This window comes from Propithecus coquereli, unplaced genomic scaffold (assembly GCF_000956105.1).
Source record: "Propithecus coquereli isolate 6110/MARCELLA unplaced genomic scaffold, Pcoq_1.0 Scaffold34, whole genome shotgun sequence".
In the NCBI taxonomy this organism is placed as follows: Eukaryota; Metazoa; Chordata; class Mammalia; order Primates; family Indriidae; genus Propithecus; species Propithecus coquereli.
This window is the reverse complement of record NW_012149063.1, coordinates 12,334,427-12,358,904: the sequence shown is the minus strand read 5'-3', so window position 1 is coordinate 12,358,904 and position 24,478 is coordinate 12,334,427. Positions and strand designations below refer to the sequence as shown.

General features: G+C 36.1%; 1 protein-coding gene across 1 annotated transcript in view; it reads left to right on the top strand.

Annotated features, from left to right (window-relative positions):
• The first annotated feature begins 285 nt into the window (after nt 1-285).
• Nucleotides 286-24,478, top strand: part of CWC22 (CWC22 spliceosome-associated protein) — a 55,133-nt gene continuing 30,940 nt past the window's right edge. The window contains exons 1-4 of the mRNA XM_012650694.1: nt 286-441; nt 18,999-19,066; nt 20,473-20,583; nt 22,235-22,480. Coding sequence (XP_012506148.1) covers nt 286-441; nt 18,999-19,066; nt 20,473-20,583; nt 22,235-22,480 — 581 coding nt within the window. The remainder of the gene's footprint in view (nt 442-18,998; nt 19,067-20,472; nt 20,584-22,234; nt 22,481-24,478) is intronic.

Below are 24,478 nucleotides of genomic sequence, written 5' to 3'. Positions count from 1 at the left end.
CAGTGAGCACCTGAATGTACTAGCTGACGCTTCTCTGTAAGAACTACAATTCCCATCGTACATTGCGGCCTTCTCACGCTAAACTACAATTGCGCTTTCGTCATTTCCGTCCGCACGAGCGGTAAATGCTGGACTTTGTAGTTCGTATCGACTTCTTTTTTTTGTCGCCGTCTTGGTAAGGAGAGAGTGCGGCCGGATAGACTTATTTGAATCTAGCACTACGCTATGGTATTTAAAATAAATTAATGGGATAATGTATCAAAGCCAATTCAGCGTCAGCTATTTATGTATTTCACGCTCCGCCTTCTTCCTACTGCCGGTGCCCGGGAAAGGGAAGTGAGGTACTTCCGGTGTAATGGCGGCGCGGTGTGGTTCCAGGTAATTATCGAATTCCGTGGACTCGCGGAAGAGCCAACTGGGGGTGGTGGATTGCCGAATCAGGTGGGAAGTGGAAGAGGCCCAATAGTGGGTGCAGGCGCGCTAATACGCCTGTGAACGGCACTGGGCTGCGCGTGGCTCTCCTTCCGGCACGCGCCGGCCTGCGAGGTTGGGGTGTGAGAGCGCTCAGGCCGGCGAGTCTCAGCCAGTGGGGTATGGGCGGCAGTGAGCTCGCTCTCCGCTTGTGCGGATGGACCTGGCTTCCTAGGGAGGTTCCTGAGGCTATCTCTTTGCAGTTGCCTTTGTTTGCGAAGTCCTGCGCCAACACTGGTTCTCTCGCTATCTTGTGCAGTGTGTTTCGGGTGCAGATTACTTAGAGCTTCTCGAATGGATTGGGTTTGCCAAGGCCCGTTTCCTAGTGCCCGGTTACCAGGGCCAGAGGGATGGGATTAACGAACTGTAGTTGATTAAAAGGAGTGAAAGTACTGTCACTCTTACGCCTTTTTCCGGTGTTATATCCCTGTGACTGCTTTAAAATTCCAGTGGTCCTTTCCTTTTTACTTGTTTGCCCGGTAAATACTATTACCTCCAAATAGTTAAACCTGGGGACACTTCGTCTCTCCTTACATGTCATCCTTTATCCTTCCTTAACTTCCTCCAATAAGATGATAACTCCCAAACTTGGGTCTCCTCCAGTCTCCATCTCTCTACCGAGTCCTACAATACACTTACATATAACGGTAATATGATAGTTAATTTCACTGAGTCCAACTGCATTAACAACTCCATACCTATTTTCACTTAATCCTCACAATTCTTCGAGGTAAGTGGAGAACGGAAGATTTTGAGAAAAGCTATTCTTGATACAAGAGTTAGGTTATTTAAAGTGTGTTAAGAGTTTCCTTTGCATTTTTAGGTGTACACAGACTAGAAATAGCAAATAAACAAGCAAACTTGATCTTCAAAAGATCAGTTAACCTGCCTTCTCTTTATCTGTATTTAGACTCCTCTTGTTATAGATCGCTTGTGAACACAGGAGTTAACATAAATTATCATCCCACGATGGAAAAGGTGGATTTTGAACTGACATCAAAAGTGTGGTTTTGACCAGAAGAAGCATTGCTACAAGCAGTATCTGTAGGAGGAAGAAACCCACTTGTGTTGGTGCTGGGTGATGGACTAGTAATCCAAAGATTTCAATTTTGGTTTAGCACTTATTAGGCCTATCAACTGGGACAAGTTACCTAATGTCTCTAGTCTTAGCTTCCTTTCTGAAAAAAATGTAGATAATAATAATATCTCAGTGGGTTGTTTTGATTATAGAGAAAAATAATGCGTATATGGCACTGTAACTGTGCACAGTGCCTGGTGTACAGTGTTAGCCACTATATTATTGTTGTCACTACTGCGACACAGTTAATGTGTTCTCTCTGTGCCTTAATTCTTGTTTTTTGGTTCTGAATGTTGCCCTTCAGCTTTTAAGTGTCCATGCCACTTTTATGGAGTCTTTATCAACTCATTTGACTGGGGTTCTGAGAGTTTGTCTTGCTCGTACTTTAGATCAAGAATCTTGATCTAATACCCTGGCCTTGTGGTTCCAAAAATGTAATCTTCAGAATCAGCAGCATCAGTGTCTCCTTGTTAGCAATGTAAATTACTGGGCTTCACCCCAGTTCTGTTGAATCAGAAGCGGGGGAATGAGGGACCATCAGTCTTTTTTTTTTAACCAAAACATCCAGGTGATTTTTATGCTGGTTAGTTTGAGAAACACTGCTCTAGCTCATGCCCTAGGGATATGCTATGTATTACTTTCTTTCCTCCACCCCTCTCAAAATCAGATTTGCTGCCCTCCTTGCTCTGAAGTATTTGATCCATGGCCAGGCAATATTTCTCTTATTATTTTGCCACCACATCCTTCCCCACTTTGAAAAGTTTAGCTCCATTACTTTTAGAGTTCTGACACTTCCTAGACTACTTAATTGTCATTTCTGAACTGGCTTTCTTAGCTCTTTCAGCTTTCCCAGCTGCTGAATTTTTAGAGGTTAACTCTCTTCCCTGATGATTAAACATTGGTGAGTGACCTACAGTGGCTTATACATGAGACCATCTGAAAGAGGACACAGTGGCACATTGTGTGTTTGAAATACCCATGTCTTACCTTGAACAATATTTTTTTGTTTATTACCCACTTATATTTAGACTGAATTTTGTGCTACTTGGTACATCCCTAATTTGGTCATGGCTTGTTCATGGCTGGCCTAGAGCTTTCTTTCTAGAAGTGGTTATTCCACTAATGACTTTGAGGGCTCCGTTTTTGAATTTCCCTACTTTGCTATTTAAGTCACAATCCTAGCATGGGAAGATGATGGAACAATAAGACCTCAGGCATATTAGTTTCAGCAAACTCCGAGACTTAATACTTTTTCTCAGTGTACACATTTCCCAAGTGGACATTGTAAAAGACATTTCAGTGCCTACAACAAAATGCAAACTTTCAAAGCATTTTCTTTAAAAATAGTTTATCAGGAGAGGAAGCATTGGTTAAAGTAAATCTTTACTATTTGTAACCACTTGAAAACTTACCCTGTGAATCCTTCCTTGAATTAGTTTATCAGGACACATATATTTCTGTACCTAGTGACAGGAGCCTCTGTAGTTGAATGTAGTACTGTGTGTCTACGGGCTACTTTTTAAATTTCTCTATGGAGGCCGACAACACCTCCATGTTTTCTTTAAACCAGAATATTGTTCACTAAATGGCTCTCTAATTAATCAGAAAGGCCACTTTCAAAGCTGTGCTGTGAGAGATGGTAGAATGTATTCAGCCTGTACACTTAATTAGACAAGCTGAGAAACAGATTCGGGATTGGGGGGAGTGGTATGAATGTATGATCAAGGCATATGGCATACTCAGTAATTAGGCTTGTTTTTGTAATTTGAAAGAACTGCACCTTTAGGGTCAGGTTTCCTTTTGTAGTGCCTGCAAAAGAACTGTTGTTTTGTTTTCCATGTTACTCAGTGAGAAGTTTATTCAAGCTACTTTCTAGGTTAACATGGAGTGAAAGCAAATAGGGGGTGGCACCTGAGAGTGCTGTCTTGACCAAGTTGATGACAAATAGCTTGGTGATTCCGAGAAGTAGGGTTAATAGGTGGGACAAGGCTGCTGTTGTATTCCTTGATAAGGAAGTTGGCAAAATGGCATTGTAGGGAGTTCTATGTATGAAGAAATAGGAATAATCATCAAAATTTCACACTCTCTTTTCGATTTAATTTTAGAATTGGGACCTATTAAGTGGCAGGCACTGTCCTAGGTCCTGGATAGACCAGTGACCAGTGACTCATACAAAGCCTTTCATACTTTAGCTTCATGAATCTCTCATGTTCCATCTTATTCATATTCAATTTTCCATATGTACCCTGTACTCAAACAGCTTAGAATCCCCCCGGATTCCCTTATGTCTCTGAGTCTTTACACATGCTTATCTCATTTCTTGAATCACCTTTTTCCCCTTTCCATATTTATAATTCCTATTTGTCCTTCAGGACTCAGATTTAAGACCCACTTCTTTCTGTATGCCCCAGACTCACTTAGTAACACCTCCTCTTTTCCAGTAGTACTGTGTTTATAATACTGCTGCATCACCCAGGAGTGGGGAACCTGCAGCCTCAAGGCCACGTGTGGCCCTCCAGATCCCCAAGCATGGGCCCTTGACCGAATCCAAATTTCACAAAACAAATCCCTTTATTAAAAGGATTTGTTCTGTAAAATTTGGATTCAATCAAAAGGTTACACTCAAGGATCCTTGATGCCTTGTGTGCTGTTTAACATATATATATATATCTCCCCACTCTACACAGGCACTGCTTTTGCTTAAAAGACTATGACCATACTTCTCTTTCTCTTAGCTTCATACTTCCTCATTACCTCTATAAGTGCTTTTCTTTTCTTCTTTCTCTTTTCGTTCCTTGTCCTTTTTTTTTGGAGATAAGGTGTTGGCTGTGTTGCCCCAGGCTGGTCTCACACTCCTGGGCCCAAGCTGTCCTCCCACCTCAGCCTCCTGAGTAGCTGGAGCTATAGGCACACACCACCATGCCCAGCTCATGAGTACTTTTCTGAGCCACTTAATATAAATATCAATTATGGTTCTAACTTCATGATTTTTTGGTCTTGTTTTTCTGTACAAAATTTTTCATTTGTTGTAGCCTGCACAAAGAGAGACTTTTCTGCACAGAAACAAATTTTAACAAATGCAGGAAGCATTCAGTGGGTGATGAGAAGCACTAGAGCTATTTCTTTATCACAAGGCTTTTGTAAAGTGAAGTGGTGAGGATTATGGTATAGGTTTGAAATTTAAGGTTTTATTTCATCTTTGTTATCATGAAAATGGGTATAAATTTAGCTTACTAGACCAAGAAAAACCATAATGATACTATTTGTTCAATGAATGAGATGCTAGGGTTATCGAGAAAAGTTAAATCCTGTTGCCAGGCAGCTGGGCCATGAACTAAGGAATGTTATGGAGAAACTAAAATAAGAAGAGGTGGGCTTAGGAGGATATAAACACAAGTGATTGAAGGTATAGTAGTAAGAAGGATGTCCCTTAGGATCTGTTTTATTCAGTAGCAGCAGGATTGCTACTGAGGAACTTTTTTCTATTAAAGACTAATATATGGAGAAACATTGTTGGGATAATAAGCATAGAGACAAAATTTCAATTTTAAAAACTTTAGAAAAGAACATTTGGAAAGTATGGAATAGTATTGAATATATTGTAATGGAAAGAGGTTTTAATTTGAAAGCCTGGATTTTCCTGTGGGCAGCTTTGCAGATAATTTTAAAAGGATCCTTTTGCCCTGCATGAATGGAATACCAGTTAGTAGTAAACATATGGAATTTTTAGAGGCAAGTTGGAAAAGTTCTTAATAACCTTGTAACAAATCTTGTTAGAGAGGTTAAAAACAATTTGTCTTCTAAAATGAAACCAAGGTGATCTCGTTATGGGATCTTCCCTAAATGGAGTCTTCCCTCAACCTCATATACAGTCATAGAAAGAATGGGGGGGAATGGGCAGATTTGTTTCTCCTGTCAACTGAGGAGGTAGAATCAATAGGATTTGGTGATTTACAGGGAGTGAGGAAAAGGAAATTGCCACTTAGGAAGCTTAATAGGTCATATCTTAGAGGAAGAGCTGGTTTGAGACGGGGAGAAGGAAATGAGTTCCATTTTGGATGTCCCTAGTTCAGAGTGCCTTTGGGACATCCACACAGAGGTTTCCTATAGCCAACTGGACATAAGGATTTGGAACTCTGTTGAGAAGATTGGGCTGGAGTGAAAAGTTGTTCTAATATGTCAGTTGAAGCTATGGGATTAGAGATGGTCTTCCACAGAAAATATGGAGGAAGAAAAGATAAGGACTGTTCATTTGTTTAACAAATACTTATTGAGAGCCTCCAGTGTTGGGAAGATAGCAATGAACAAAACAGACAAAAATCCACGAGCAAGATAAACCTCTAAGGGATAGATAGTAAATGTTAAAGGGGTGGACTGAGGAAGAAAGGAAAAGCCGATGAAGGTGGTGTCCTTGTAAGTTGAGAAGTGAGAACTTCAAGAAGAAGGGGATTGGCAGTAACAAATGCTAGAGCAATGTCAGATAAAAGAAGGAAGTCACCTTGGATTTAGCAGCAAGAAGGTTATTGTGTAAGCTTGGTAAGTGCTGTGGAATACTGGAAATGGAAAGCCAAATTACTCCTCTGAGTTTTATTATCTAAAGGTGTCCTAAAATCTAAAATTTGGGCTGTCTCTTCTGCACAAAAGAGTTGGAGACCAGGCAAATGCTTTTATATTATGTTTATTCCTTATCACTTGCATAAAAACGAAACAATATCCAGAACTGTCTGTACAACTTCTAGCCCAGTACTTGAACCGTGTCTCTTTAGTCATTTGGTTGGTTATGAGGCAGAGAGCATACCTGGTATATGCAATGACTAGGAAGCAAACAGCAAGTACAGGTCTGCACCTCTTTATTTGTAGCTCTTGGAGCCAGAAGTGTTTCGATATTCAAAATCTTGTAGATTTTAAACAAGAAATACAGAACATATACTGTTTATTAAATAAAGCACCTTTTTGGGCCCAGGGCTACATCCTCTAATCAAACACACTAATATTCCCACGTGTCAAGAGTCACATTAAATCTCAAGTCGATACATGTCAAGTTTTGCTACTAAATGAGTTGCCACAAGCTTAAGAAAAATCTTTCTATTTTTAGAGCTTTTCAGATTTCAGAATTGGAGATAAAGGATTGTCTACCTGTACTTGGTGACTTTTCCAGAAAGGGACAGGAGTGTTTTACCTTTTTATTATCTTGAAATTGTGAATCTATGCTGAAATCAAATTACAAATCATTTTTTCTTATGTGATATATCATAGGACAAATTTTTCACCGATTTGTACATATAAAAAAAACAAGAAAAAATAACAAGAAACAGCTTTCCTAAACAAAAGGGTTTTCTTTCAATACAGTTATGGAAAGTACATAGGAATCTTATATTATTAAAGAACTGTGGCCAATTTGTTAACCCTATTTGTTTCCTGAGGAGGAAAATCATTATTTGGAAGGACAGGGGCTTGATTCCTTTTGCAGATTTTCCTGAGAATCCCATCACCACCACCACCCTCATTACATTTGTGCAATTAGAATAAATTTAAGACAACTTTTATTTTGAATATTAGTTACTATTACTGTTTTCTCCATTAGGCATGTTTGTTTGTTTGTTTAAGAACCCCATTTGAAATTCACCAAACTTGCCATCACTCTGTAGAATGTAGAGGAGCAAACTAAAGGGAATTAACTTTATTGATTCCCCTTTTCTTTAGCAGTTTTATGATAGTGTTTCAGTGAGTTCCTTTTAACTTGGATTGAGGACACCTAAATGACAATGGTAGAAGTTGTTCTGCTACTGAAATAATCTAGAAGGCACTGCATTTCTGCCATTAGTTGAATGTTTTCTCATTTTCTGAATTTTTGAGATAATTGTAAAATTGACAATTTCATAGCTTCTAGTTAACAGTCTGGAGTACTTCTTATAAATGTTATTAAATATTTTGCTTTCTCATGCTTGCTAAAACTGAGAGAAAAATCTCCATGATTTTTAAGCTAGTTTTACATCTCTTATTGGAAAAGATCCTCCTTACTCAGGAGAGCAAATATGGTTTTGCTGAGTTGCTTACTTGTGACAAGGTGAGAAAAATTTAATAATTCATCATAACATCCACATAGTGATACTAAGAAGAGCAGGGAGAGCTATTAACTCTAGATGAATTGCTCTCATTGCAGAAATCTCCAGTTATTCTAAGTATCAAGCATACACATGTTGAACTCTCAGAATTTCCCTCAGGCATATTCTGTATAAATCTGGACAATGATAGAATGATAGCACATTATGCATTTTTTTGTTAGAACTGCAGTAGCAGTCTACTTTACAATATTGTCAGTTTCACATTTATACTTTGAGACACAGAAATGTAACAGATTGTACTTGATTGCCAGAAATTATTTGTTGATGAAGTTTGAAGGGGATTATTTGCTGATGAAGGATGAGAGGGGAAAGATGACACTGATAAAAAAGAAACTCATCAAATTTAAATAAGTAAGGTAATTTGATGTAAGATGTATAAAAAATTGCTTTTTTAAAAGTGTATAGGTAGGTTGGGAAGAGAAACCGGGTTTAAGACCCCAGAGGAATAGTAAAGGAAAATTCTAAATCTTGTGCAATAGAGTCAAGTGATTATTATTATTTATTTATTTTTGCTCATATTATACGTGGTCACAGTGAATTCTAGGGATGCTAATTAAATAAAGGAATCCTTAAAATTATTATGAATGTTTGAAAAGAAGTAGTGCTTTGTTATATTAACATCACAATCTTTGCTATCTGGAACTTTGAAGGAATGGATCAGTTTAGGAAAGGATGATTTTTCTGAGCAATAGACACTGTACCTGTTTACATTTTATATTTCTCAATTTGACTTCAATTTATTAATTTTGACATTTTCATTGGGACACAATATTAGATGGTTTGGCGTCAGATAAACCTGGCTTTGAATTTTAGCTCTACCATTTATTAGCTGTAATTAAACTTGGACAGATTGCTTCAACTCTCAGTTCTCTCATTGAAAAACAAAGCTAAAAAAATCGCCAAAGCAGGGTCATTATAAGGATTGAATAAGATTATATAAATGAATATAAATTGCGCCCATAATTTCTCTAGTTTAAAAAGTACTGATACAGTTATTCTTTTACATATATCTATAAGCTTCTTGCCAGTGAATTATTAAGGATTAATACATTTGGAATTTATATGTTCCTTGCCAATTGATTTATGACTAAATTCTTCACTGTAAAGTAGGTAGTCTGTGAGGTCTCTATATTCTACTTAAGTGGCTCATAGTTTAAGAACAGTTGAGAACCAGTGTTTCTCTTCTAGAAATGGAAAGCTGAGGAGAATTGGGTAAGAGCTGGATCTTGGAATTACCCTGGGAATGCTTTCATAAAACAATGTGCCCAGGTTGCCTTCTTCCCTTTCCCACCCATCTTCTGATTTAGTAAGTCAGATGGGCCCCAATATATAATATGTACAAGTAATTCTTGTGTCATGCACATTTTCATAATACAAATTGATTTTAACATAGCGACTTAATGAACCAGTTTTACACTATTAAGTAATGATCTGAAACTGACATGTAGGTGAAAAAAGTCCAACCAGTCATTAAGATGATAGATATCATCTTTCCCCTTTTATTCTTGCTTGAGTGGCTTAGTATTTTGCTTATGGTTATGGATTTGATTCTTATACGTAGAATGTAAGCCTCATGTGGGCTGGAAATTTTGTTAGAGTTGTTACTTACTGTCTACCCAATACCTAGAAAGATGCTAGGCAAATAATAGAAGTGCAGTAAATATTATTTGTTGTTGAACAAATATATGTATGGATAATACTGGGTGATTAAGGATGTTAGGAATGATATGATGATTGTGCTGGTAGAGGTAGAAAAAAAATACCATTATCTTTGAGCAAAAGCAAGTTGAGTCAAGTTTTGAGTTTTATCTCTCTATACCTTTATACCCATAGAAACAAGACCTTTGAACAGAGTCATGCAATTTGTATATGACACAAAGTCGTCTTATTAAGGCAAGTGGGGCCTAAAATCCAACTGAGCTAAGGATTCCTCCTTGCAGGGACCTCACCTGAGGTGAGGGAGGGATAGCTTCTCTTTTAAATAATTTATCTATAGGTTTTTAAGCATATTTTTAAAAATTTATTTTTAGTCATTTCTCTGGGAAACACTGTTTATATCTTTAACTTTTCTCGAGCTACTTAGAGTTGATATTGCATCACCTCACAAAAGATGTAGAAACCTTGCATAGTGTACCATTTTAGTCCCCCGTTCTATATACTAATATATAATCCATCTGTGTGCATTATAATACCGTCAAGACATTATGTATTTTGTTTTAAAGTCCCATGTATTTTAGATAAAGGAAAAAGTAGTCTTTTCTATTTCCCGAGAAAGTTATTTCCTGTAATCTTCATTTCTTTCTGAAAAACCGAGTTTCCATATAACATCATTTCCCTTTAGTCTGGAGAAGTTATTTTAGCATTTTTTTGTAGTGCAGGTCTGCTGGTGATAAATTTTCTTTGTTTCTCTGAGTTGTGTTTGTTTGTTTGTTTAATCAGTCACTGTCTTTATTTTGTCTTCATTCTTTAAAGATTGTTTTTGTTGAAGTTAAAGTCTAGGTTAATATTATTTTTCAGCACTTTAAAAATTATCTGTCTTCTGGTGTCTTTAGTTTCTGACGAGAAGTCACCAGTAATTTTAATTGTTATTTCCCTGTAGGTAATGTTTTTTCTCTTGCTGCTCTCAGGATTTTCTCCGTGTCTTTGGTTTTCAGCAGTTTGACTATTGACTATATGTGTAGGCGTGGTTCTCTTTATATTTATCCTGCCTGATGTTCTCTGAGCTTCTCGAATCTGTAAATTTATGTCTTTTACCAAATTTGAGGAAAATTTGACTATTTCTATCCCAGTCTTTCTTTTTTCTTTGGACTTTAACTATACATATATTGATCCTTTTAATAATGTCCCACATGACCTTGATACTGTTCAAATTTTTTTCTCTCTGTTTTTTAGATTGAATAATTCCTGTGAGTTATCCAGTGGATTTTTCATTTCATATGTTTTCAGTACTAGAACTTTCTGTTTGGTTCTATTTTATTGTTTCTCTTTGGTGATATTTCTTAGGCATATTTTCCTTTGCATCTTTCCATATGCTTTAAAAACCTTATATGTGAATTCCAGTGTCTGTATCATCTCAGCATTGGTTTCCTTTGATTGTCTTTTCCCTTTAAATTGGGCCACATATTTTTGATGAGTTATTTTTAATTGTATCCTAGATATTGTTACTTTCCGTTATAGAGACTTTGTATTCTCTTACACTCATCTGAGGGGTGGTGAGGTTTTAGGCAGTTAACTTGGTTGGACTTAAATTGCAAACTCTAGTCTCTCAAGTAGTCGTTCAAATCTTAGTTCAGTTCTTTTATCTTTTAGTAGGAATCTGTCCTATACGTGTGTTGGTTCAGGGGTAGTTGGAGATTTGGGGGAAGTTTACACCCAGCACATCGGGCTCCCGTTCACTGGCTTCCTCCCCTCCTGGATTTCACCTCAGTTTCCAGCAGCTGTAGTTGCTCCAAACTCTGTCCTCTTATTCTCCAAATGAGAATGACTAGAGCTTCTCTGTCAGAGTTTTAGCCACCCTTGCATGGTGTAAACTGCAGCTTGCCCTCAGGCTAAAGCAATATTAAAGGGGATAACTCACAGCACTTTACTTTCTCCCAGGCATCTACTCCCCTCTAAAATCAGCCTGTTTTTGTTCATTCTTCAGTGCCTCAGGTGGTTATTGTTGTCGTGTGTTTTGTCAAGAGTTTATGATTGTTATCTGTGAAAGGATTGGGTCCTATAGGAACTTGTTAGCCATTTCAGAAGTGGAAGTTCAGGTACCCTTTTTAAATGTTAGCACGAAGTTGCCACATAGGCTACCCAGTGGCCCTGGAAGTCAAAACACTTTTATTATTTAAATTCTTACAGAAAAATAGTATAATTATTGTATGTCTGAACCTTTCTAGTCTCTAACCTCTCTTTACCAATTGCAACAATTATTTTACTTTTGATAACACAAGTTTTATTAAGGTTGTAACTCCTGCCTTATGTCAGAATAGACGATTTTAGGTAGGGGGGCATGCCTCTTCTCTCCCTATTACTACCACCACTGAGTCTGATTTTATGAAGTGTTTTACATAACTCATTCTGGGATTTTCTTCCTTGTTTATGTAGAAACCTAACATCTTTACATTCGTGTAGTATCCAGTGGGAAAAGTTACTCTGAAACTGAGTTCAAACAATGTCGTAGTTGTGGGCATGATAAAGTTCTAGATAGACTGGTCTGTTATGGCTATTAGGGTTTAAGATCAGAGTAGTTCTTTAAAAAGGAAAAGAGAAAAAAAATAACATTTTGGGACGACTTAGCAGCCCAGAACAACAAGGCTGAGCTTTGCACACAACTGCAATAGTAACTAATTGAAGAAAGAGGCTGCTCATGGGCTCATTGTGTGAAGTTAGGCACATTAGTTTATTTAACTGTAGCTGCACATGCATAAGCCGTGGAGTGCTTTACATTTCAATTGTATTTCATAAATTGATAAGTTTATAAAGAATCTTGTGTTTATTGCTGTTACTAACCTTGATACCATGCTAACCATTGTAGTGTAAACTTTCCTTGACTTAGTGATTTGTGTACCTCGACATCTGATTAAATGATAGCAGGTTACATCACTTCATAATGTCAAGACTATTTGTATATGTGGTCTAGTGAAAAGAATACCTAACCAAGTGTTCTTAGGTTTCCAGTTATAGTTCTGACTGGTATTATAACTTAGGACATTGAAATGACTTATCTGACTTTCAGTGTTCTCATCTTTAAAAAGAAGGATTTGGGTCAAATAATCTGTAATACCCAATCTAGCACCCAAATTAAATTTTTTTCCCAGTTGTATTCAGTTATTTTGGTACTGAACACAGCTCTTTCTCTGTATTCTCCATATCTTTTAATTCTTTTATTTTCTTCTATTTCATTTCATTTTTGTGATTTCATTACTTTATACCACATGCCTGAATGGCAGTTTTATGTGAACATATCTATCAACTCAGCATTTTGCCAGAATTACTAAAATTTACTTAACAGAAGAATGTTCAAAGACATTTTAGCATTTAACATCAGTGGCTTGGTTTATTTTGAGCCAAATACTTAGTTCTCGTATGTGCATACATCTTAACCTTTTCGCCTTTAATAGATCACATATATTTCTGTGTGGAGTGTACTTATTTCTGAATGATCATTATTACAAGAACATTGGATATTTCATTCTTAGTTTGCATAGAAACATTGGATATTTTATACTGAGTTTTTATAGAATTTCTCTTATATAGTTGTTTTCTCAGTTTATATTTTATAATATCACAATACTGTTTTATGATGTAGGTATAGGTCTCCCTCACCGAGAACATTTTCAATAAAGTTATAGAACATCTGTTTGTAAATTAACTTTTGTTCCTCTCAGTCGTTAAAATAAAACCTTCTATTTGCTCTCTTGTTCCTGGACTTTTTCTACTAGTATGTATTAGGTATACATTGCAATGTGGACCTATTTAAGGATTTTTAAAATGTTTAATTATTAATTATATCTGTGCTTATTGATTAAGAAAAATAAGGTGGTCAAATGTTTGTTATGTGGAAAGAATATATTGTTATTTCACACACTTTATCAGTGTTAACAAAGTTTTCTTTGGTATATTTTATAGGTGATGTTTGCAGACAGAAATAGTAAACTGTCAAAGAATTCAGACCATTGAGTACTTGTTATTTGGACCAATTTGAGGAATCTTTGATTTATTTATCAACTGCAACAGAAAATGAAAAGTAGTGTGGCTCAGATAAAAGTAAGTACTTGAAACTTACAATAGAGGATGTAAACTTATAATTACTTATCCTTTAAACAAAAATACATTTATAGAATTAGGACATTAGAACCAGGCAATAGAATGGCGTCATGCGTACATCTCATTTACATAATTTCAAATGTAGATACCTGACCAGATGGGAGTAATAGTGTGCAAGAAGGCAATCAAGAGAATATACAGGGGATGTATGTGTGTGTGTACACATTTTCATGTACCGTATCAGTGCCTGCACAAATCCTGTGAGTGACCACTTGTAAAAGAAAAATAAATAACATACAGTGTGGGGATATTCTTGCATGTCTGTTTAACAACGTGAGCCTCTTGTTGCATGTCTCATATGCATAGATGGGCTCTTTATTCTGTGCTGTACTTTAGACAGTACACATTCATTTATTCAACAAATACATATGGAATTCTAACTCTGTTACACTGACTGTTGTAACCACTTTGAACAAAATAGTGAACAAAACAGAAATCTTTGTTCTCATAGAGTTTACATTGTAGTAGAGGGGTACAGAAAATAAATCATAAACTTGATACATAAGTAAGTTATATAGAGTGCTTTGTTCTATGAAGAAAAGAAATAGGATGGGATAAGGAGGACAGTAGCACTGAGAGAGCGTGTGGGGCCCATTGAAAAGGTAACCATTTGAGCAGAGACTTGAAGGAGACGAGAGAGTTAACCATGCAGATGTCTGGGGGAGGAGTGTGCCAGGCAAAAGGAAAAGCAAGTATAAAGGCAGAGTGTCTAGAGTGGATGGCATAGGTTATGAGAAGGGGAAAGTTGTAGGATGTGAGGTCAGAGCAGTAACAGGGACCAGTAATTCCATCTGCTTTCAGAGCTGTTTTGCCTGTGATTAGGCTTAGAAGGAAAACAAACCATTCAGCTTCCTTTTCTTTTTTTTTTTTTTTTTTATTTCAGCATATTACGGGGGGCCTTTTCTTTTCAACTGCATGGACTTACAATACAGCACATCACTTCCTGGGCCTTGAAGTCAATAAAGGGGGAGGTGTATTTTTATTTGATTATACATGTAGGCACTCCTCCATTCCTCTCCCCCAGCGCTGAACCCCTAAACTTCCTTCTTTAGAGAGAACCGTAGACTACGAGCTCCTTGGCAGCAGGCGTTAGGTAAAAGGCCTGGTGTGTGGTAAGTGCTGTTAAACAGAACTGATAGACTTGTAGACAAAGGCAGCCTCTGTTGACATCTTCTCCAACCTCTGTCAAGTGTGAGACACTCTCCAGGCTCCTGCTAGGTAGATCCCCAGCCTCTGCTTGTGCACCTCCATTACTAAGGGGCTCACTGTCTCCTAAGCTAGCTCCATATGGCAGTAGATACCCTTCTGTTTTGTCCTGAAATCTGCCTCTTTCGGATTTGTACTCATTGGTCTGTTGTTACTTAAACAGTTACTTTATTTAGGGCCCTTTAGGTGCAGACTGTGTTAAGAGCTGGGGACAAAAAGAGAAAGGAGTTCTTGTGCAGAATTGGATCTTGACTGAGCCAAGTTAGACAAGAGCACTCAGGTCTTTAGACTGATGCCTTTTACACTGAAAGAAATGTTTAATCTTTCTCAGAATCCTCTTCTGTTTCTCTAGGCTTCCCTATTGTGGCCTGATGGGTCCTCTGTGGGATCTTTAGTGGGTGACTTTCGTCAACATGCCCTTCACACTTAGTTGCTTGGCCCTCCTGGCCAGTTCTGTTTAGCTTGCCTCTACGTCTCCTTTCTGTTAGCTATAGCATGTCCACTAGCTGGGTTGGGGCCCATTCTTACCTGAGGGGAAGCTCAGATCTTCGCTTAATGTTCTGAGGGCTCATCGGTTAGATTCATAAGGCTTCAGCAGAGGATCTCGTTTTTCCCTTGAACCTTACTGCAGCTTCTTTAGCTAGCTAGAAGCAAGCTCCCTACCTCTTCTAGCCCTCCTCTCCTTTCCTCTTGAAGACTTCCTCTCTGAGTCTAGTGGATCCTCAAAGCTACCGGACTCAGGCTCCCTGTTCCTCTTGTCTCCTAATACTGCTCTCTATGTTGTTAGAGATTATGAGTGACTGCACAGTATCTCCATATTTGTTTTGCTTAATGAATAATTTAGAACATTTTTAAATGTAATTTTTACTATATATTATTTTGAACTATTGTACTGACTTATAATCTAAACTCTATGATAAGGGAAATAGGGAAATCTAGCTTCTTAATACTTGGACCATACCCCAAAATGACTTTTAACGTATTCATCCATCAAAGCCGAATTCAAGTCCCCCTTCACTGTCATCCCTCAGTACTCTGTGCCACAATGATTGTTCCCTACTCAAGATGTCCTGTTAGCACTTAATATGTGTGCCAGTCATTTGTTACTTGATTATATTTACGAAATCCTTCTGATTCACGACTTCAACATTTTTGGTTTCTCCCTCTTGCTCACAACAGATGTTGCGGAGATGTGTTAAAAATCATTAGCACAGAATTGAGGTTTTCTCCCTAATGTAATCAAAATAATTGCCTTGCCTTGTAAAAGAAAAAGTAGTAGTCCAGTTTTAGTGTTCTCTGTCTCCTCTCCTCTCTTTTCCCCCTCTCCTTTCCCTGGCCCTCTTCCTCTTCTCTTCCTTTCCCCACAACATCCTCCACCTCCAGAGCATACACTCTGATATGTTTAACTGTGGAACTCTTGATAACCATCTCTCTCTCACAAGATCATAAGCTTCTTGAGGGTCTTTCATATCTTTTGTATGCTTTAGAATGTCTACACAGGAAGGACTATGTCATATAATAAATGATCAGTATAAATACTATGTTTTATGTTAACCATTGAGGTTAGTGAATCTTGTGCTCTATATGGCTTAGGATATTGATGTGAAGCTTTATGGAAACCTGTATCATGCATATTTAACAATTCTACTTCATTGTATTGCTAAGTGAAATAATTTTTAAAACTTTCTTATATATGTTAAAAACAGGATTTTTTAACTAAAGGAGATTTATCTTTATTTGAAACTTATTAATATATTTTAAAAAAATTAATACATGTTGCCATTTACAGAAGAAATATTTATAAAGCAAACAGTCAGAGATAGACAAATTGAGCAGAATAAAGCCCAGAAACATATTCAGTGAGTCCTTAGTATGTGACACAGAGAGTCAAATCAATGGGGGAAGGGTAGACTAGTCAATAATGATTATTCTGTTTTTGGAGAAAGATTATTTATCTTCTACCATACATATACACATACCCAAAAAAACAGTCACCAAATGGGTTAAAAAAAACTAAATGTGGGAAATGGAACTTGAAAATATCTAGTCACATTTTATCATTATCTTTAATGATTTAGTATTTGTATTTTTTATTAATACGATTTTATAAGTCATGATAGTAAGAATGCTGATATTTTTAGAAAAATTAGCCAGGCGTGGTGGCGCGTGCCTGTAGTCTCAGCTACTTGGAAGGCTGAGGCAGGAGGATCGCTTGAGCCCGGGAGTTTGAGGTTGCTGTGAGCTATGATGATGTCACCGTACTCTAGTGAGACTCTGCCTCAAAAAAAAAAAAAACCTACTGATTTTTGTCTCCTAAATCTTTAAATGCCTATATCTGAAAGGTAGACTATATTGATAAGTGATTTTTTAATCTACTGTCTCCCTGGAATCTCCCTAACTGATTTTTTTCTACAAGTAATATTTTTTTCTGAGTGTAGTTTTGATCAAAATATGTGTAACACAAAGATTGGAAGGCAACATGCATACTCATACACTATTGGCAGGACATTTGCTTAAGGGTAATTTGGCAATAGCTATCACTTATAAAAAATACACATTCTTTAATACACAATTCCATTTCTGTAATATATTATAGACATATTTATTTGCTTAAGAGCAAATCAACCTAGACTTTCAAATAGCTTTTACAAGTAAAGATATTAAAGACTAAAAACAGCCTAGATGTCCAACAGTAGGGGATTGGTTAATTAGAACAGAATGATCTATATGTGCTGGTGTGGAATGATAAGATACATATAAATATATATAAGTTGGATAAATTAGATACAGCCCCTATGTATGGGATGCGATTCTGTTCATGTACAAAAAGAGAAAGAAATTTTGCATATGCCTGGCATACTTCTAAAAAGATGCATACAGAAGAGTCTAAACAATGATTGTTCCTGCAGAGGACTGCTGATTGGGAGATGGAAACTGAACTTTTCTTGTGTGCCCTTTTATATTTTACCACATTTCATGTCTTAAGTGGTGGGACTGGGAAAAAACAGGGTTTTAAGATGGTTGGATTTAATGTAAAATAACAGCCAAACTGTGGCTACTTTAAATTATAAGTTTTGATTACATGCTATTAATCTACATAGATTAGTTAGTGCATACTATTCGAAAAATTTCAAAAGTTAATGAGACTGTTTGGCAATTTACTTGTGATAATGTTAGACTCAAACTGCTATTAATTAGATAGTCATAAAATCAGAGGAAGTTAGATCTTATTTACATTTCTACTCAGAATAGTTCTCTATTTTAAAATGCGTTTTTTTCTCATTAAGGAAGCAAGCATGTAAGTTTGCAGAACAAGTTACTCGTTGTTTGATTGATTTTTTCTTATATTTCCAAATTAAGGTACTTTAACAAACACTGGTTTTTCTTTCCAGTAAGATTAATTAAAATTATTTTAATTCTTAAAAGCTTGTCAGTATTAATGTTGACCAGTTATATAAAAAATTTCACCTGTATACAGAGATAAGTATTTTGGTATCTTTAATGTATTTGGATTTTTAAATTAAGATGTGTTCTCAAACTGGATGGTTCACATCTCTGTGTCATGTTACATGTCTCATCAGTCTCATGCTACATCAAGTTACTTATTTGTATGTGGGTTGTTTTTCAAAGGATTTGGCGTACTTGTATCTTAAAAGTCATGTTCTTCAATTTCCTAGAGCCTAACGTAGTATCATACATATCAGACACTCAGATAACGTTTGTTGAAAATAAAAATGAATTTTCGTAAATATGTTAGAGTCTGTTTCTTGTAGCTATTTGTTTCATCCAGTTTAGTAACCTGTACTAAAGTTGTGGTTTTCGTTAGCCGAAGGAGATACGGGGTAAGTGCAGTATTATAAGACTTGAGCATTAAAGTGCATAAAAGTGACCTCTTGCTAGAAAACCTCTGGCCTTGGTCTTATTTTTCATCTGGAGGAGGCCATTACAAAAATACTGTTCTATAAATTTGTAACTTTTTACATAGAAATAAAATAATGAACTAAGTATCATCAAAAATTTGAGAATTATTTTCTTCTACCTTGAATTTTTGTGGCTAAAAATTCAAGCATAAATCCATAGCAAAAACAGGTATCTGCCACAGACAGGCCCATGTAGGTTGGCCTGAAAATTCTGTTTTGTTTTATACTGTTTAGGCAACATGAATTATTCCAATGATTAAAAGACATTTTGATGTAATTTCTAAAGTAATAATACTTCAATTTTCTGATACATATGTTCATTGTCTATTGTTTTTAATATAAATAATTTTCAAAATGTTCCCTCCCCCTTTTTTCCCTTTAAAGCATTCTTCTGGTCATGACAGAAGGGAAAACTATAATTCATATCAGAGGACCTCCTCTCCAGAAGACAGGTAAACAATTTGATATGTTCTGAATGCAATTTAGATTTTTTATAGTAAGTTTATATAATAATTTAGCTCTTCGTTTCTAATTTAGGGTGGGCAACTTCTTTTTAATGGTTTTATAACCAGTATTATTTGAGTGGGCTATAGGAGGAATCATTATTGAATGACTATTTTAGGAATTTCTCATAAAACAATTCTAGATTTTACGTAATTTTTAGGTGAAAGGGAATAATTTTAATATCTAGAATACAAATAGAATGAAAGTTCATAAAATAGAAAATGGAGTTGAAATTACATTGTTTTGAAGTACTTCTTTTGTTGTTATTGCTATCGATTAAATTTACATAGCTCTTTATAGTTTTCAAAATATTTTTGTATAGATTATATCATCTTATAATTATGTTAAGATCAACGATCCAAAAATGTTACCATTAATGTGTGTCATGCATTTATGTTAGGACTACAGTTATTTCACTGTGAACCATTAAAGGACCGTTAAAAACATGGTCTATTAAAAATAATGACTATAAAAATAATTTTTTATAACTATTAAAAATAGTTTATGAAGGGGAAAGCATCCTATAAACTTTCTTTCAGTTATCTGATCTCCTCCTCATTCTCTGTTTACTTTCTTCTTATTCCACCCTGTTAAATATCTCTAAAAACCTTTGTTTTATGGATTTCAAGTTAATTGCCTTGGTTTGTGACTACTTACTACCTACTTACTGTCTTTCACCAATTATCTACTCCCTGCATTAAATATATGTATCTTTTTCTCTACACACACAGACACATACACAGGTATATGTGTGTGTCTATAACTTAATTGTAGATGTATATATAAAATATGGATTACGTCACTATGTATATTTATTTAACTTTTCTTAGGGCTCTCTGATTTTAGGATTCAAATAACAGATCTGGTGTTGTCCATCCTTGTTTGCTAGTAATTCCAGTCTATTCTCACCGCTATCCAATAATGCATTTTCAAGAATAAAAGCTGATGAATATAGTTTTTTGGAGTGGAGTTAAACTGGTCCTTAAGGCCAACTGATGACATTGGTCTCTCATTAGTTCAGTGTTTTGATAAATGAGCTAAGAAAAAGGAGTCACTTACAGGATAGCCTTTTTCCTGCCCCCTATATGTGATATCCAGATGTCTCCTATTAAGGACAGTGTGAACCAGCATGAACAAGTTTTGTGAATTCTAGGAGTAGTTTTGCTATATACAAGCTGAAAGCTTTTGTAACCCTGACTGAATAAATGAGTGCTAGCAAGATGAGATGCTTGTTAAAAACAAGATGTTGTTCAGTCATAGAATAGCTATAGCATTACCAATATATGACTTTCCTAAGTATTTATACCATAGCTGTTTCAAAGTAAAACTTTGGTTTTCTTATTTTATATGTTAGATATGCAGAACAAGAGAGATCTCCACGGGATAGAGATTATTTTGACTATAGCAGGTCAGACTATGAGCATTCAAGAAGAGGACATTCTCATGATGGTAGCATGGAGTCACGGTTAGTATTGTGAATTTTAACTGTAGATGTTAAAGCTGGGATTTGAACTCAGTTCTGAGTACGAAGCCCATGTTTTCCACAATCCCTGACTGTACTACTTTAGCATAACTTGTTTGGTCTAGTATATGAACATAAGTCTTATGTGATCCACAAAGTCATACTGTGTAGTAAGCAGGCTAGGTATTATGTAAAATATAAAGGCTAACAGTCCAAAAATGTTTCTATTCAGACTCTAAGAATATTTTATAACTTCTGCACTTGAACACAAACAATAATTGTAAGGATATGATTTTATCAGCCAGCTAGCTGTCTTACTTGCTATTTCTCAGAAGAATCATAACCAATGTCAGTAAATCCCTGCTGTAGCTATCCTCTTGGAACATGCTACATTTACAATAAGAAGCAACTCAATTGCAAATCAGCGCAGAGAATTTAGAGTACCTGCCTTTGTGACTGCTTGGGGTTTATATGTGAAACCATTTTTTCCCCCTCTGTTCACTCTGTGTTAGTGTATACAGACTGTCTGTCCTCACTGGCAGTCACTTGAGTCTCTTGTACCTTAGTTTCAGAACTGTTCCTCCATAGCTGTCTGGGAAGGTGACTGCTTTTCTCCCTTCATGTAGGTTGTATTATTATGAAAACAGACCATCTCAAACATGCCCTTTAGGTTTAGCTAAAATCTGTCTCACAGTTTCCTAGTGATGCAGTGACGATGTGAAACTCTTGTTTACTGTATTCGTATAACTCATGGTTTCACAAAGCATGAACGGAATGATCTGAGTTTCCAAGGCAATGTATGTGAAAAACAGCTAAGTGGACAAACTTTTCTTTGGGGAAAGACAGCAAAAAGCAAGGACTCATTCTTTCCTTTTAGTTCCTGGTGGTTTCAAAGAATAATGCCCTGATTGTTCTAAAAAGTATTAGCTTAAGAAAGGATAATCACCTGTGTTAACAGGGAATAGTTATTGTGGCTGGAAAAAAATTTTTTTTCACATTGTTGCAAATAACCAGGGGGTTTCTGATATTCTGAGATTTCTAATGAAAATATCAGGTCTATCAAGAAACAGTTTCAAATATTATATTTTTTGTTATAGTTTTATACCAAAAATTGTCACTGTTGGAGATAAACTTTGATTTCTCCTTTATACAATTTATCATATATACCACAGGCCAACTTGTCTTCTTAAAACACTATTTTCATGTCATTCTCCCACTCAGAAACGTTTATGATTCCCTATCCGCTCTAGTATAAAAACCTTAAAGTCTGTTGCTTCTCTTTTAAAATTTCACAGTCTGACTCAAACTCATCTTTCCAAATACCATCATGCATGATTCTTTGTCTCCTGAGTGTTCTGCTCCTTCTGGTCTTAGCACCCCTGCTTAGTTTTTCAGTAGTTAATTGCCTTTTCTGTTAGTTGCAGAATGCTACCCTTCCTTTCTCCACCCTTCCCCACACTTGAAATCCTATCAAGCCTTTAAGACCTAATCTAAGTTACATTTTCTCTTTGAAGCACTTCGTTACCATTCTAAACCTCGTTTCCTAGTCTGAATTTGTGGGGCCCACTTATGGTCTCACTCATTTGGTGTGTAGTTCATTGTAAGAATGGATTTTATATTGTCTTTTCTCCTTTAAAAAAAATTAATATTACAGAAGTAGGGACCGAGAAAAACGCAGAGAAAGAGAAAGAGATGTGGATCGGAAAAGGTCCCGGAAATCTCCATCTCCTGGGAGAAGAAGCCCAGAACCATCAGTAACCCAGAGTTCCTCTGCTCAGGATGAACCTACTGCAAAGAAGAAGAAAGATGAGCTGGATCCTCTCCTTACTCGCACTGGTGGAGCATACATTCCCCCTGCAAAGCTCAGGATGATGCAAGAGCAGATTACAGATAAAAACAGGCATGTCGACGTTACTAAATATACATTGAAAAACAAATCAACTGTGGTCTAATTAACCTTGGCTGTTGAGAATTTACATTAGTCTACAGTGATAGAGACCTCAAGTAGAAGACCTCTTTCCTTTATTCCATAAGCTCCTTTGGAGTGTTGTGTACTACTTACCCTGACATTAGCTCATTATCTTTTTTTTTTTTTTTTTGCAGAAAAGATTACGCACCGTTTTTCTTACTATTTTCAAACTATTGCTCCTTACATTGTCCCATGCATGAATGTCCATTGATAGTGTCAATTTTTTGTAGATAATCAAGAGTACTATTGATATTTTAGGTTTAAAATGGATCTTTTCATTTGTATTAAACTAGGAGTCAGCAAACTTTTTCTATAAATGGCCACATAGTAAATATTTTAGGCTGTGAGTCATTCTGTCTCTGTTGCCACTGCTCAACTTCACCATTGAAACCTGAAAATAGTCATAGGTAATGTGTAAACAAATGCGTGTGACTGTGTTCCAGTAAAGCTTTATTTACAAAAGCAGGTAGTAGGCTGCATTTGGCTCATGGGTGTAGTTTGCCATCCTCTGTACTAATCTATAAAACTACGTTGGCAATGTTCTCTTTTTGCACCTTTTCTTTAGACCATAATATCTCAGACTATACTTTTTTGCTACTCTAGGGTAAAAAAACAAAATTCATATATGAACAGTCACACTGAAAACACCCTTCCTTTTTCAAAATAATTGAGTTGGTGAGGAGTTATTTAGGAAAGTACAGCTAAATTTTTAAAGATGTTTTCTCTAGTGGACTGAGATGATAATGAGGAAGTAAAAGTATTGTCCCAGATTGAAATGGTTACTCAGTTGCCTGCTAATTAGTAAAAAGTTTGGGATAGAAGGTAGCTACACTTTAAGAAAAACAGATTCAAGATGAGCCAAGGAAAAATGTTTCCACATCTCTTCATGGGTGTTTTAATGGCAACTTGAAAAGTGCTTGAGAACCTTATATAAATAAAATCTAAATTTGTTTCAAGGATTAGCTAGAAGTAGAAATGTCATTTATATAAAAGAAACTATGAATATTTGAAATAAAACAAATTAAGAGCTAGAAAGAGGCATTAGATGACATAAATTTGAAACTAAAAATTAAGTTTCTCTTTCTATGTCATATTCTAGCACTTGGGAGTGGTATTTGGAATGTTGTGTTGAGAAGGAATTTGGAGATGGCTTGTGTGGTTTGCGAGAGCTTCATGATTGTGTAGGTATTTTGCTCTTGCAGAAGACAGTAATGGCAGCATTAGTGAGAAGTTCTCAATTTCTCCAATCCAGTCTAAAGCAGTCCTAATTGTAAAAGTCTAGAAATTTTGTTAATCCAAGTCTTGCTACCTTATAAATTAAGTGAGCAGGGAGACTCAGCAGTATATGCAACTTTAAACAGATTCCTAGAAGATTATTTTATATGCAGCTGAGGGTTGTTCATGGGCTGTAAAGTGTACAAGGAGAAGAAGACATCTCTAACAGAAGTACAGTCTTTGCTATAATCAGGTGAATTGTAGGTTCCCTAATTAGGAAGTATAATTGTAATTGATACAGTCTTTTGATCAGTTTAATAGGAGAAGTTGTGATTATATATCAGCAACATCTTATTGATCAGTCTAATTGTTAAGTAATAGATCTTATTTTTCTAGAGATAGTGGCATATCAAAAGACTGGAGTTGGGGGATAGTGGAATGGTCCAACTTGGATACAGACAGTAAAGCGGTACATGATTTATAGAGAATTTGGAGACAATAATAAAATTAACCACAAGTTAATCTGCTTTTTATCCTGTCTGTTGGTAATTCTAAACTATGTCAGTGATACAGTACTCTTCCCCACCAGGGACTGCTCTCACCACCCTTCCCAGAATAGGAATTCTTAACCTACTGACCTTCAAGAGGTCCATGGATAGAATTTAGGCAGTCAGTCCATGAGCGTGTATGGGAAAAAAATTGAATCTTTATTTT